General features: G+C 44.1%; 1 protein-coding gene across 1 annotated transcript; it reads left to right on the top strand.

Moving 5' to 3' along the window:
• The first annotated feature begins 474 nt into the window (after positions 1-474).
• Positions 475-4556, top strand: DNAJB1 (DnaJ heat shock protein family (Hsp40) member B1). The gene is made up of 3 exons (XM_053298486.1): positions 475-1163; positions 2981-3549; positions 3938-4556. Exons 1-3 carry the CDS (start codon positions 953-955, stop codon positions 4166-4168), a joined length of 1011 nt encoding a protein of 336 aa, XP_053154461.1. The 5' UTR covers positions 475-952; the 3' UTR covers positions 4169-4556.
• Positions 4557-16222: the final 11666 nt, after the last annotated feature.

Genomic DNA, 16222 nt, shown 5'->3' with positions numbered 1-16222 from the left:
TCCTGCTGAAATAAGAGCCTCCCCATCTCTTAAACTTTTAAAAAGGCAGTCAAGACGCATTTGTTCACCCAGGCTTTTAATTAGACATTGTTTTAACTGTGTTTAATTGTGTTTTAATAGTTTTAGCAGTTTAAATTTTAATGCGTTAATCTTTTTATTGGTTTTTATTGTCTTGTAAACGCCCAGAGAACTCCCGTTTTGGTCGGTATAAAATGTGATAAATAAGTAAATAAATACTAATACATTTATTGTAAAGTCGGTCGTTACTTCACAAGCTTTCCTGGATACAGTTAAGCATTTTAAAACTTCCCAGTGGAGCAAAACTTCCGAAGTTTATAACGCGCTAAGAATGTAAAACAAGCTGAACTGTAATATATTAAAAGCTCTCCTTGGATTGGCTGAGTTAAGTGACGACAAACTGGGGGTGTGGTTTGTGGGTGGAGTTTCTACCGCCCGTATAATAGCGCGCTAATAAGCGCCGGGCACTCCACGCCCTATAGGATTTATTTTTTTTTAAAGCGGCGGGTGGGCAGCTTCATCTTCCCTGCAGTCAAAGCCTTTTGCATGCGTTCTCTCTAGCTTCGCCCGATTAGTCAACGCGAACAAGGCAGCCGTATCCAGAACTCGGGAGGGCGAAAACCGTTAAAAGCGCAGTGAATGGCTTTTCACCTTCGCAATTAAATCAGGGGGTGGATTCTCAGCAACCGTTACTTCCCCACCATGTGTGACGTACAGCGTGCCTTCATTGGCGGAGACAGCAAGGTGCTCGGTTGCGATTGGTAGGAGCAGAATGGGTGGGCGGGGCTCAGGCGGAGAATGTTGTGGTAAGCTCTGGAAGATTCCTCCGCCTGCCATATAAATAACGCGTGGGGGACGCGGGCGGCTGTTGTCGAAGTAGAGAGTCTAGCTAGGCTGGTGAGGACGTGGCGGGAGCGGATTAGGGCCGGGCGCGATGGGGAAAGACTACTACCGCATATTGGGCCTGTCCCGTGGGGCGAGCGAGGAGGATATTAAGAAGGCGTATCGCAAGCAGGCGCTGCGTTACCACCCGGACAAGAACAAAGACCCCGGCGCTGAGGAGCGCTTCAAGGAGATCGCCGAGGCTTACGATGTGCTGAGCGACCCCAAGAAACGCGACATCTTCGACAAGTTTGGCGAGGAGGGTAGGCGCTCGAGGGGCTGGGAGGGCTGTCTCGCGAAGCGGGCGTGGGGGGGATAGAACGACGGGGGGCGGCATGGGGGGCGGGCTGGCAGTGCTGCTGCAGGAGCAGAGCTGTGTGTGTCCTCGAAGGTAGGTCCTGGCGGGCTCCGAAATGCTTGTGATCTCGCGCCGGGGTGTAAGTAGCAGGATCGTAGAAACAGCCCTCTAAATCGCCGTGTCCGTCTACAGGCTTAAGTAAAACGGGCCAGGTTTGTAGTGTGCTTTCTGCGGCAGCCGACAAGCAGCTTTTATTGTGGCCCAAGAGTTTCTTATGGTGGAACAAATGGACGCTCGAACCGGACCTTCCTGAACCCATTCGGGCAAGATATACTAGAATAGTGCACTTTAGGCGGTTTTGTCAGACCATCTAATGTTTTCCCTCAACCCGTTCGATGAAGTTGTGTCGATTAAATCTTTTTCCGTGGCCATAACTTCTCATCCTTCATCTCATCTTTAAGAGACATTCAGTAGGTTTTTTTTTAGATGGTTGCATTTATTACTACAGGCTTGGATTTTTAGAATTTTTCAAAAGGTTTGTCTCTGGAGTAGCTGTCGTAGCTCTACATTTTATCAAAGAAAAGCGAGGGAAAGGAGGGGTGGAAAAAAGTTGTTGTTCTAGTTTTGGAAACTGGCCAGATGCGTTGCCATCTTTGAATTGTTCTTATTGCATTAAGGTCACTTCTTAAAAATCTGTCATCCTACAGGTTCTTCCTGTCTAGGAAGTCTACTACTGAACTTGGGGGGGGTGTTAAATTCCTGCATTTCTTCCTTTTCTGAATTATCTACTGTAAGACGGCTTTAGTTTGCTATTTTCTGGGAATCTTCCAAATTTTTAGAGTAATAAATTTTTTCTGCATGTATATACTTTCCAACTTGCTTGTTGAGTATGGACTATTTGTTTTGAAGAAGTTCTGTTGTTTTCCATTGTTTCCTATGACATATCTTGCGTGTAGCATATGAAGTTGATATCCTTTAATTGATGTACAAATTGTGCTAGATCTGTAGGGTTTCTCTGTGCTGGCTTATATTGTATTGCTTGTATTTACAGTAATGTTTTCCATAAACAGTAATGTGTATTGGCTGTATGAATTTGGCTGCATGACAAGCTGTCTAAGATAGGTGGAGCCTTTGCTACAGAAGTATTCTAGTAGTTGCTAGAAGATTCTAGCATGTCTCTTGTACATGCTAACTTGTCTGTTGACAAGTAGGAATGTTTCTGATATCTGTTGGCTTATACAGACAGGCTTTAGCCAAAGATGAAATGTGGCGTTCAGGCTTTGCTTGGTCTTTATATTGGCATCAAATCCATTCTTGATATTGTTTCTGTAGCTCACATTTACAGTAACAAGCTTTAATCATTATATGATTTAAGCAGCAAGCTTGTTCTCAACACAGTGAAGTGAGGAAGCTAATAGCAGTTGTAAGTGGAAGTGCTGGGCTTGCTGGTGACAAATGAAATAGGCACTTGCTTGGGCAGACTACAGCACTGTTACTCAAAATTCCCTTGTAAGTAGGCCTTTGATTTCTGATTTGCTGGAATCGGTGTTCTCTCTAACAGGGATTCCCAGATGTTGACTACAATTCCCAGAATCCCCAGCTGCAATGGCTTTTGCTTGGGGATTATGGGATAGTCAACAACATCTGGGAATCCTAGTAAGAATTTTTAGTGCTTTGTATCCTTTTAATCTGATAGTAAAGATTTTAGAAAGGAAAGGTTTTCAGGATTGGAGCTGCTAATATGAGATTAGTACAGTTTATCCCTGTATATCTGTGTTTCAGGATTAAAAGGAGGTGGTCCCAGCAGTAGTGGAGGAGGCGGTCCGAATGGTACTACATTCACGTACACCTTCCATGGAGATCCTCATGCCATGTTTGCAGAATTCTTTGGTGGGCGTAATCCATTCGATACCTTTTTTGTCCAGAGGAATGGAGATGATGACATGGATGTTGATGACCCTTTTGCAACGTTTCAGAACTTTGGCAACATTGGCTTTTCTCGTGCTCGTGGGGGCCATGAAAACATGCGCAAGAAACAAGACCCTCCTATCAATCATGACTTGAGAGTATCTTTAGAGGAAATTTACACAGGATGCACCAAGAAAATGAAAATTTCTCACAAACGTCTCAATCCTGATGGGAAAAGCACACGAAATGAGGATAAAATTTTAACAATTGAAGTCAAACGTGGATGGAAAGAAGGAACAAAAATTACATTCCCCAAAGAAGGAGACCAAACTCCAAACAACATTCCAGCAGATATTGTCTTTGTTTTAAAGGACAAGCCACACAGCATTTTTAAGAGAGATGGGTCTGATATTGTATACCCAGCCAAGATCAGCCTCCGTGAGGTAAGTGGACATGCTAGGCTTTGGGGTGACAAATGAAAAGGGGAACCAAGTTCTAAACTACTGGACTTTGAAGTGATACTTTAAAATGCCTTTTTGGTATCTAATAATTAATATGGTCATATTTGTTACATTGTTGAACAGCTATTAAGAATACAGTTCCATGAGCTATTCTCAGAGCTTCATGGAAGTTCTCATAACCCTGCAGTAACTTGAATTGGGTCACAGTGGGAATTTTTGGGGTAGTGTCTATATGCCCAGTTGGTCTTGTCCCCATTTCCCCAAATCATCATGAATTCTTTAGTGTCATTTTAAATTTTCTTTGGGTTAAAAATGAGTGTCTTCTATTTGTAGAAACTTTTTAATTTTTCTGGCTTGTTCTTATATCTAGGCTCTGTGTGGCTGCACTGTGAACACACCAACACTAGATGGTAGGACCATACCAATGGTAATCAAGGATATTGTTAAACCTGGAATGAAGCGAAGAATTCCTGGAGAAGGCCTTCCATTCCCCAAGAGTCCAAACCAGCGGGGCGATCTTATTATTGAGTTTGATGTAAGATTTCCAGACAGAATTCCACAGTCTTCCAAAAGTGTCCTAGAACAGATCTTGCCAATATAGTAAGACTGTCTGATGTGGACTGAAATGCCTCAAGAGCAGAGGAGTTTGGACTGTAATAAGGATTTCAGGGTCTCTTTTGGCAGGGGGTAGGGAAGTAACTTCATGTTGCTAAAAGTTTTCCAGAAAATCCAAATGTTGCAAGTTTTTAATATTGCACTTGTCAGTGACTCTAGCCTCGGGTTGTCATTGTTCAGAGCATTTGTACCAGTGAACAAGCTACTGATGGAATTGGCGGAACATCTCATAATTATATGGGGATGACAACTAGTCATAACTCTTGCCTTCGTTTGACTGACTCCAGTTGGCATATGTCATGTAGGTTCTCCATTGGAAAGAATGAGACTAAAACCTAAACTGGACTTTAAAGTAAACTTCTCCAATCTCTTGCCTTTGCTGTACTGTATTCTCTTGTCGCATTCTAAACTGGGGTTTTTTTGCAGCTAGAACCTTCATTCTTTGGATTTCATAACTTTCCTGCTGGGTGTCCTTATTACAGCCTTAAATTGGTGTTCTTCATTGGGGTGGGGAGGCTGCTGGTGGCTCCTGACCTGCCTCTCTGTGCCCTCCCCCCACAGGGTGTGTGCCTTCAGCCACATCTGCAGCAGGGAAGATAAGAAGGTGCCTAGCAAGCATCTTCAGCATGTGCCCTCTCCCCCCTTGCCACTTAGTAATGCATCAGTGGGGGGTGGACCATGCACAGGCCTGCAGCAGATGGCATCGGGGGTGGACCAGCAATGGGGAGATGCATGGCAGTGGGGGGCCCCACCAAATGAGTGAAGACTACAGCCTTAAATAGTGCCGTGTGCTGATGCTCCGGGAGGGAAGCAATTGTTGCTCTTGTTCAGCAAGGATGTGAACATAACTTCTCTGGAAAAAAGATGGAATATATTCTCAGCTGAGCCTACCTACAATATCTAGTAGCTTCTGGAAAGCATGTAAAAGAGTTTACAGGTTCCTCAGTTTGATTCCTGCATGCCAATGCTTGCATACCATATTCAGTAATGGTAGGTCACTTGACCTGTGTCTAAAGACAGAGCTAGACAAACTGTCAGATCTCCACAGCTGAAGGCTTGCTTTTAATATACTTGAAAGGCCTGGAACCCTTAGTGCAAATCAATGTATTTTCATAAAATTGTGTCTTCTAGTGAAGGAACACTGACCTGTAAATACTTAAAAGTGACATAACTAGTAAAAAGACAGCAAATGCTTTAACAAAACTGGATGAGACTGTTAGCTGATGGTCAAAACAAAACACTAGACTAATTAAACTTGCATTGTTACTGTTTGGAATACCTCAGTTTGCCCAACTAAAAGCTAAAACTGTAATGGAATAAGGTGTGTATTTTCCAGATAGGAGCTGTGTCTTAGAGCAGAAGTAATTACTAAATGCACAGATTCCTACACCCAAATACTCTGAAGAATATTCCATTATCTTAGCCATTATCTTAGAAGGATTAGGCTGGTATTGAATGGCAGGGAGGAAATGGATTACAGCAGTCAAAGCTACCCAATTTCTCCTAGGTGTCCTGTTTAATTTCCTCTGAGGTTCCTCCCAGTTCAGTCCTTTACATGATGACTCAACTATTCTGATAACCTCACCAGACTCCTATAATCACTAGATCTTGAGTGGATCATTTGCCATAGAGTTATAATTAATTCAAGTTCTTACTGCTACTCACCAAAGAGCTATGTAAACCTCCTTGTGGTAGTATTCAAGGATTTTATAGGCCTGAGTTCTCTGTGCCATGCATTTGATAAGAGAAATACTAAAATCAGTCCCTCATGCCTGAGATGGTATGTGGTGTTTGTCTTTTAATATTTAATAGGCATCTGGGAAATATGCTGCTTCATGGTCCCTGTACCTCAAACAGATGGACTTTGTGTATGTATCAAGGCCATTTTGGGAATATTCCAAGCTTCTAATTTAGGTGGAAGCCCCTCCACCATAGGAATTGTATAGCTAGACCCGCAGTGACCATTGGCTACATTATTTGGATCTCAGGCTGTTGAACTTTTCAAGCTTCAAGACAGACTTGGGGTTACTCCATTAATACTGCCTCTCTAGCTTTTATCCTATTCTACCCTTTCTCTTCACATACTCTTCCTTCTGTTTTGGGAAACTGGCTTAGAAGCTAAGAGCATAGGACTTGGTTTTGGGACTCCTGCCACATTTTCAGACTTGTCCCCTCCATTGGTAGCTTCTCAAGTTGGACTGATCAGAAGCAGAAAGTAATCCAGTTAAGAAGCATATTGGTTATCTTCTTTAGTTGTTTGGGTTTTCCTTTAGTATTTGAATCAATTCTTGCCTCTATCTGTTACTCTTGTACCAATGCTGAGTTTATCTATCTTCCCCCTTTCTCGTGGATTTGTGAGTTACATTAGAAAAGGGAGCTATCTTAAGTTCATTTTGAGTCTTCAAAGCAGTCTGTAAACCTCCTCAGTAATCCTTACAATAGTTCTGCAGTGTTGGTTAGTTTAACACCCATGATGCTTAGCTAAGAGGTAAAGCTGTGTTACCTAGATCTCCCAATGTCCTCATGGCAGAGGTGAGATTAGAATGAGGAATGTTCTAGCTTACCTCTGTTACAGGACTGTCAGGGAGCTGATGTAAAAGACCATAATCAAGTCAGTTTCTTAAAAGAAAAATGCTTGCTAGTCTTGAAGGTTCCATTCCCTGTGAGTGAAAGTCTTAAATTCTATAACACTGCTAGCATAATAACTCAGGCTATACAGGCATAGTAACAGTAGATAAGTCATCCTAGTTACCACTTAAAGGCTACTGCTTTGTGCAGTTAGAAGTATCACCACTGTGATACTATTTTTTCATCTGTGCAGAATGTGTTTTGTTCTGGGCTGGAGTATCAAGGCAGTGTGTGCATACATGCATTCAGAATGGAGCCTTCCTGATTCAACCTGAGCAAGATCTAAAATTAACTGAGCAGACATCCAGAGACTTGTGAGTGCCGCATGTGTGCATACCTTAAGAGGGAACACTGATCACCACTGCTTTAGGTGACTACCTGGTTACATTCAGAGCTTCTCATGACTAATTCTCCAACAGGAACAAGCCCAGGCAGGCCATCCTGAACCTACCTACTGTGAGTACTTTTCAGAGAGGTGGGGTATAAACATATATGAAATGTGGATTGTGGGTGTTGACGAACTAGAATTGGCTGATGTCTGACCAGGTGCACCTTGGCTATAAAATCCTTCCAATCCACTACCTTGATACTCCTCTGTACTAAAGAAAGTAGTAGTACAAGAGCTTTGAACACAGATGTACACACAACAAGCCCCCTAACATATTGAAAGAAGTATTACATAGCATTCTAACCACTGGCAGCTTCAAGCATGCTGAGCTTTCTATGGAGCTAGTGCTATGTAGAAAACATACCAGCTGTGTATAGATCATCCTGTGTAATAAATGTACCTGTGTATTTTGCTGCACGGATGTATGTTCAAAGAATGTTGCCAATTAGTGTTTGCTTTTTGCATGTATGTACAGTGAAATAGATATACATATGTCCTATCATATGATTTTCAGGATATAATTCCCTGAAAGTCCCTGTAGATGTATTGGAGGTAGTCATAACTTCTGCAGATTAGTAAATGGGTATTCAACTTATTTCCTGTAGAGTCTATAGTAACTTAATCAGTCAATCTACAAATCCCTTTTCCTTCAAATGATCTACAAGCACTATAAGAATTGTCTGCTTCAAATTTCCATATCCAAAAAACCTCCATGCAGCAAATAATGGGTATTGATTACATACAGATGTGTGTAGCTATGCTTGACTGTAAGTCATTATGTATGTACCCTTTGTATACAAGCAATGAACAGTCATTAACTAGCTATGGTTAGGCTATTCCTCATACTAGTAGTGGCTCTGTTTTGAAATTTTCTCATGTTAGAAGGGTTGTAGGAATCTGTTGCTGTGATAGTGGAGAAAGGTCAAAATGGTTTGAAGTGATAGTGTGTCTGTCCCTGGGCAAAATGTCTCTTGCAGAGGTGTAATACACTTGGGTCTCTGGAAAAATGCCAATTCAAGTCATGTTAAATAAACTTGCCCCACCTTCACATGTATTTATAAAACAAAATTAATGAAACAATGTAGACTTCATCCTTTTGTCAACAATGGTTACAAGGTTTAATACATTGTGTATGTATGCTCAGTGATGACTCCTATCCTCCCCCCTGCCCACACACTTGTGTACTGCATGTCAACAATCTGCCTCATTGAGAGTTTTACTTTTTTTAAATTTAAATTGTACCACCCCCAACCATATTAGTCCCCTTGCTGGTCTAAAATATTTATGGATGTGGAACTGCAAGAGGGAATTTTAAAGTAATCTTTTAAATAAAAAGTCTTAAAGTAGCTGACTTCTGGAATCCAGATTCTTACTTATACAGATAAGACTAGTGAGGTGGGTAGGTGCACTTGTATGATTGATTGTCAAGTCAGTGTCAACTCTTAGTGACCACATAGGTAGTACTTGTATAATTAGTATATAAAAGAAGGCTCTCCTTGTGAAGGAGTAAGGGCAGCTAATGCCTAAGAGGAGACAAAATGATAAAGTTGTAGTGAGTGACACACAAGGACACCTCAATGGTAGGGCTTGTGGCAATGTCATCCACCTCAATTCAAGATGTTGGACACATGAACATCTGAGGCAATTGGGCTAACTTAACTGCCTAACTAATTTGAAACAAATTTGCTACAGGTGTAGGGACACACAGGGATGGCTCAAGGGCATAGTTTGTAATGTCATCTGCCCTGATTCAAGATGGTGGTCAAATGAATGTTTGAGGTACAAATAGGAACTGATTTGGACCAAATTTGGTACAGTTGTAGGGACTGTACATATAGGGACACTTCAAACACATAGTTTGTAATGATCTCATCCACCCCAGTTCAAGATGGCAGATACATAAACATTTGAGTCGCAAGTGGGATAACTCGTGAACTGCCTAGCTGATTTTGACCAAATTTTGGTCCAGTTGTAGGGAGAGTAGTTCTTACTAGAACAATGTGTTGATATATAGGCTGAAGAGCTATATTGTAATTATGTGAAATGAGCTAGCTCTGTGTTTACAAAAACGAAGTCTGTGTTCAAGGTAAGCATTCATCTCATCAGCATCTTCTGCCTCTTACACCCAGTTTATTTTCCCTCCCTCCCCTGTGCAGTGTGTGTTCTCGAATTTTTTTATCTGTGTGCAGAATGAGTTTTGTTATGAGTGGCAGTATCAAGGCAGTGTGTGCACATGTGCATTTGGAATGGGGCCTTCTTCATTCAACCTGAACGGGATCTAAAATTAACTGAGCGGACATCAAAAAACCTGTGAGCGTGTACACATGTGCAGGCCTTAGAGGGAACAGTGTCCCAGTGGCAATGACTGTTGCACAACAAATAATATTTATATACTGTTTTTCAACAGAAGTTTCCAAAGCAGTTTACATAGAGAAATAATAAACAAGTTGTTCAAGTAAGAACTAATCAGCGTACTTTCTTTTCACTGTCTCGACATCTGGACTAAATTTGGTGCAAATCAAGGTTCACAAGTTAGATCTCTTGCACCTCAAATGTTCATGTGTCTGCCATCTTGGATTGGGGTGGATGTCATAATTACAAACTTCACCTCTGAGATGTCCCTGTGTGTCACTCACTACAGCTGTTCCAAATTTGGTTCAAATTGGTTAGACAGGCTTCACGTTAGTGCACTTGCACCTCAAAAGTTTATGCATTCGCCATCTTGGATCAGGGTGAGTGACATCACAAACTACATCACTGGGGCATCCCTATATGTATATTCAGCTGTAGCAAATTTGGTTCAAATCAGTTCGGCTCCACAAGTTAGCCCACTTGCTTCTCAAAAGTTTACATGTCTGCCATCTTGAATCAGCATGGATGACATTATCACAAGCTATGCCATTGAGTTGTCTCTATGTGTCACTCACTGCAACTGTACCTAATTTGATTTAAATTGTTAAGACAGTCCACAAATTAGCTGGTTTTTGCCTCAGATGTTGATGCAGCTGCCATCTTGGAGTGGATGATATCATCACACACCACATCATTTGGGTATCCCTATGTGTCCCTATAGCTGTAGCAAATTTGGTTCAAATCAGGTGGTTCACAAGTTAGCCCACAGACATGTGCCTCAAAAGTTTACATGTCCGCCATCTTGGATCAGGGTGGATGACAACATCACAAACTACACTGTTGAGGTGTACCTATGTGACCCTACAACTGAACCTGATTTGGTTCATATTGGTCCAGGTGTTGTGAAGTTTTATTATTTATTAAACATATTTTTATACCACCCAAAACTTACATCCCTGGGCACTTTATAACAAGATAAAAACAAAGTTAAAACAGCAATTCAAAATTTTAAAACAATATTCTAAAAACAACATTAAAACAATATCAGTTAAAAGCCTGGGTGAACAGAAGCATCTTTAAAGGCTTTTTAGAAGTTGTCAGAGATGGGGAGACTCTTATTTCACTACGGAGCTCATTCCAAAGCCTCGGGGCAGCAACACAGAAGGCCCGTCCCTGAGTAGCCACTAGACGAGCCAGTGGCAAATGCAGACGGACCTCTCCTGATGATCTCAATGGGCGGTGGGGTTCATGACAAAGACGACGTTCTCTTAAATACCCAGGGCCCAAACTGTTTAGGGCTTTATAGGTTGTCACCATCACCTTGTATTTTGCCCAGAAACATATCAGCACCCAGTGTAACTCCTTCGACACGGGAGTAATATGGTCCCTCCTAGATGACCTAGAGGCAAGCCTGGCTGTCACGTTCTGGACCAACTGTAGTTTCCGGACTACATACAAGGGCAGCCCCCCATAGAGTGCACTGCAGTAATCCAGTCTGGAGGTTACCAGCAGATGTACCACTGTTTTGATGTCATCTGTTTCAAGAAACGGATGCAGCTGGCATATCAGCCGAAGCTGATAGAAGGCACTTCTGGCCACTGCCTCAGCCTGGGACACCAGGGAGATACTTGGATCCAGAGGCACCCCTAGACTGCATACCTGTTCCTTTTGGGGAAATGTGACCCCATCCAGAACAGGCAGATCAAAATTGTGTCTCAAGTTCCGACCCCGCACAATGAGTACCTCCGTCTTACCTGGATTCAGTTTGTTATCCCTCATCCAGCCCATTACTGCCTCCAGGCAGACATTTAGGGAGGTTATGCCCTCTCCCGATGATGCTGACATGGAAAAATAGATTTGGGTGTCATCAGCATACTGATAGCACCCTGCACCAAATCTGATGATCTCTCCCAGCAGTTTCATGTAGATGTTGAACAACATCAGACATAATACGGAGCCCTGAGGGACACCACACAAAAGTTCAGATTTTGAAGAACAACAGTCTCCAAGGGATACCATCTGGAACCTGCCCAAGAGGTAGGAGCAGAACCACTGCAGAGAGCCTCTCACTCCCATCCCCCTCAGACACTCCAGAAGCATACTATGGTCAATAGTTTCGAAAGCTGCTGAGAGGTCCAAAAGGACCAACAGAGTCATACTTCCTCTGTCAATTCCCAGTTGGAGATCATCCATCAGGCCGACCAAGGCAGTCTCCACCCCATAGCCAGCCTGGAAGCCAGTTTGAAATGGGTCTAGATCAGGCCTGCTCAACCTAGGCCCCCCAGCTGTTTTTGAACTACAACTCCCATTATCCCCAGCCACAGTGGCCAATAGCTTGGGATTATGGGAATTGTAGGCCAACATCTGCAGGAGGGCTGAAGTTGAGCAGCCCTGGTCTAGATAATCAGTTTTCTCCAAGACTGTCTGGAGCTGGGAGGCCACTGCCCTCTCAATTACCTTGCCCAACCACGGAAGGTTGGAGACAGGCCTGTAGTTACTCAGCTCTGAGGGATCCAAGGTAGGCTTCTTCAGAAGCGGTCCAATAATTGCCTCCTTAAGACAAGGAGGCATCCTACCTTCCCTCAGAGATGCATTTATAATCTCTACCAGGCCTTCTGCAACAACCGCCCTGGCAGATAGTATAAGCCATGTCAGGCAAGGGTCAAGAGGACAGGTGGTGGGCCGCACTGTTCCAATCAGCTTGTCCGCATCCTCAGTAATCACAAACTGGAACTGATCCAACCTAACTGCATAAGAGGAGTCGCTGGATACCTCCACAGCAGATACTGAAGTAGTTGTGGAGACGTAATCTAAGTCAGCCCGAATATGAAAGATATTTTCCACAAAGAATTCATTAAACAGATCACAGTGGGTAATCGATGGTTCCAAATTCTGATTCAAGGGAGAAGGGGCACATACAGGGGTGTAACTATAACAGGGCAAGGGGAGACAGTTGTCTGGGGGCCCACTGCCTTGCCCCCCCCCGAGGCAAGTCACATGACTGACTCCCCCAGCCACGCACCTGCCCAAGCTTCCTTCAGTTGTATTCATCCTCTGAAATTGCTGTGAGTGTTAAGACCTGGAACTACCAGAACAGCACGTCTCTCTCTAGTACCGTTAAATGACTTGCATCGTCCACAATTTACAAAACCTTTTTAAAAATGATGTTCTATTGTAGCACATAGGCATCGCTTTTTGTTACCACTATTCAGCCTCATTTAAGATTTCGTTACTTCATGAGCTGAACTTCAGGGGGGGGGCATTTTAACATCTTGTCTCTGGGCCCACTTCAACCTTGCTACGCCCCTGGGCACATACTAGCCCTCTCTCAACCCTGAACAACTTCACTGGACGTGAACTTACGGATGCAATACGGGCAGAAAAGAATCGCTTCTTTGCCACACGTATTGCCCGAACATAGGTCTTCAAATGTGCTCTATGTTGCAATCTGTGGGATTCAAGCCAAGTCTTTCTCCACCTGCACTCCAGTCATCTACCTCACCACTTCAGCCCCCGTAGTTCATCTGTAAACCAAGGGGCCAAATTTGAAGCGGGTCAGAGAGGACGCTTAGGAGCGATCATGTCTACTGCCCCAGTGAGTTTGCTGTTCCAATTCTCCACCAGGGCATCAACAGGATCACCGAGTGAGCCAACACTGAATCCCTCCAAGGCTTCTTGAAATCCTATGGGATCCAATAACCTCAAGCAGACCATCCTAATAGGTCCCTTGCCCCTGCGAAGGTAGGGTGTGACTGTGAGTCCAACCTTAACCAAATGGTGGTCTGTCCATGACAATGGGGAAATCACAGGAGTCCCCATCCATGGAACACCACCCTGATCAGAGTGAAAGACCAAATCAAGCATGTGGCCTGCAATGTGTGTCGGTCCCAAGACCACTTGATATAGGCCCATAGTTGTCATGGCTGCTATGAACTCCTGAGCTGCCCCGGACAAATTGGTCCCAAAATGAACATTGAAGTCCCCCAGCACCACAAGCCTGGGGGACTCCAACACCAAACCCAAGACCAAGTCCACCAGCTCAGTTAGGGACTCTGTTGAGCAGCGGGGCGATCGGTACACCAACAGAAGCCCCAGTTTATCCCTGGTCCCCAAACTTAAGTACACACGTTCGATATGGTCTGATACCCTAACGGACCCTGGTAAGGTTGATATTATTCCTCCCCACCCCTGGTCCCTCACCTGCTCCTTAACAGAGTACCCTGGAAGAAGAAGCTGGGACCACACTGGGTCCCCGGCCTCCCCCAACCAAGTCTCTGTAATACATACCAGGTTGGCACCTTCATCCAGAATCAAATCATGGATGGTTTCTGATTTGTTCTGGACCGACTTGGCATTACAGAGGAGCAAGGTAAGGTTCCAAGGGTGGTTGGCACTGCTCCCCAAGGTCAAAGAGCTGGCAGGACAGCTGGCAGGGGAAACAGCTAGTAGATTTCTATGATGCCTTCCCCTGTAATGGCCCACTGACCTGCCAACGTTACTTCTTCTGTTCCCCACCACCCTACCACCACCACGAAGTTGATGGGGGGGAATGACACACAGACGGATGGACGGACACACACACAGAGTGCCGGGTTATCTTATAAGCCTACTGGAAAGTAGGCTAACAAAATGGATCCCTGTCCCCAAAGGGCTCACAATCTAAAAAGAAACATAAGATAGACACCAGCAACGACCACTGGAGATACTGTGCAGAGGGTGGATAGGGCCAGTTATTCTCCCCCTGCCAAATAAAGAGAATCACATTAAAAAGGTGTCTCTTTGCCCAGTGAGCAAGGATTATGCCCAGGGCACCTCTGGATGATGGCCCCCGCCTATTAACTGAGGCCTCATCCAGGGCCAGACTGGGGGCACTGAGAGGGCAGTGGAATGTATGTGAGGAGGGCGCCGGGTTTTGAGCAGAATGGGTACTTAAGGGTGGGAGTATTCATTGCTGCTGAGTGCAGCGGTACACAGGGGCGCCTTGTGGGTGGGGCACACCGGGAATATGCCCTGTTGCCCTTTGGGCCAGTCTGAGCCTGGCCTCATCTATGCTTTTTCAGTCCACACAGTTCTTTCCCTGTAAAAGTGTAGGCTCCAGAGTCCTGGCTGCTGAAAGAAAAGAACAATTAAAACTATCAAGTCTCTACATGCTGATGCACCAGCTCCACCCAACTCATGTTATTAAATAAGTTGAGACTTCGTTCAGCATTCCAAGAGAAATCTTCATTTTGTAAAGCTGAACCTAATAGCAGCAAAGATCAACAAAGATGTAGTCTACACGTGCACTAGAATGGACCATGCTACTTGTACTGCAGATGGGGGGATCACATTTTTGAATACTTTCCTATGTTGAAAAGCTCTCTAAGAAAACAAAATGACAGGAAGCAGTCTGGACTCGGGTGGCTAGGGCGGTTTTTCTTGGAGCGGTGGGGGGAGGTTAAACACAGGAAGTATTTTTTGTGGGAGAGTGTTGGAAAATGTGATCCACCCTTTGAACTCTAAAGTGGTTCAGTCAATTCTCTGCTACATGTGAAAGGAAAGCTACAGCTTTCACTTTTTGGCCATATTTTTAGCCTGCTTTCTGAAGGGCAGAAGGCTTATGAGATCACCATATCAATATGTCACCCTTCAATAACGTTTGCATTTACAGTCTGATACCATCCAAATTCACAGCATGTTGGAGGAGATCCTGACAGTCCCTCGCCCCCACTCCATCATGTTGTTGCAAGACGGTAGTCAAAGGCAAACGCTTTGCAGCTGGCAGTGGAATGGAATCCTAATCCACAGCACATAGGAGAGGGGTCTAGGCAAGAATCAGTATGTTAAACGAAGCAGAAAATAGGCGCCATTGGCTAAACTTAGAACTGCTTGTTTCTAACAAGGTATATTCCGACTTCCAATGAGAATAGAATAAACTGGTGTACATAGTTACGTTTCTTCTCACAACAGCCCTGTGAAGTAGGTTAGGCTGAGAGAAAAGTGACTGGTCCAGAGTCACCCAGCAAGTATCATGGCTGCTTGGGGATTTGAACTCGAGTCTCCCCGGTCCTAATCCAGCACTCTAACCACTACACCACGCTGGTTGTCTAACAGACTTCTAATAAATGGCTTTAGAAAAGATTGAATACTGACCATAAACGATCCATTGTAGGCCAAAGAGTGGTGTCCAGCTCGTTCACGTCTTTAACACAGAAAGAACGCTCAACAGGGAGTCAAAGTGTCAGCGTGGTCGTCTGTTTGCTCGGTAAGCCCCATGTGTTCATTGTGGATTTAGAAACGCCAAGATTTGCATGGAGTCGGAGGCTGCAAAGCTGCCCGCATTGTGCCATGCACTTTGTTCAATGACACTTAATTCCAGGTAAGCGTGCATAGCCTTACAGCCCTGCTCTATGTAGATTTGGGCGTTTCTTAGCCTACTGATTTGACTCATTCAATATGTCAACATTACCAAAGAAGCCTTTAATTTACTCATATGTGTAAAGACTCAAGGGCAGCACAGCTGCGGAACCCTCCTCCCCTCGCGCTTTTCATATTCATACTGCCTGTGTGGAAGACTGCTTGTAAAAAGGAAAAGGAGGATATGCTATAGCGTTTTAGTTTTACATGTCCTAAATTCCCCTAGTCGAGCCTCAGCTCCTCTACATGCAAACGCGTTTCAGGGGCACGGCACGG

The sequence above is a fragment of the Hemicordylus capensis genome, chromosome 2, assembly GCF_027244095.1.
Source record: "Hemicordylus capensis ecotype Gifberg chromosome 2, rHemCap1.1.pri, whole genome shotgun sequence".
NCBI classification, from domain to species: domain Eukaryota; kingdom Metazoa; phylum Chordata; class Lepidosauria; order Squamata; family Cordylidae; genus Hemicordylus; species Hemicordylus capensis.
Note: the sequence above shows the minus strand (reverse complement) of the source record. Positions and strands in the feature narration are given on the sequence as shown.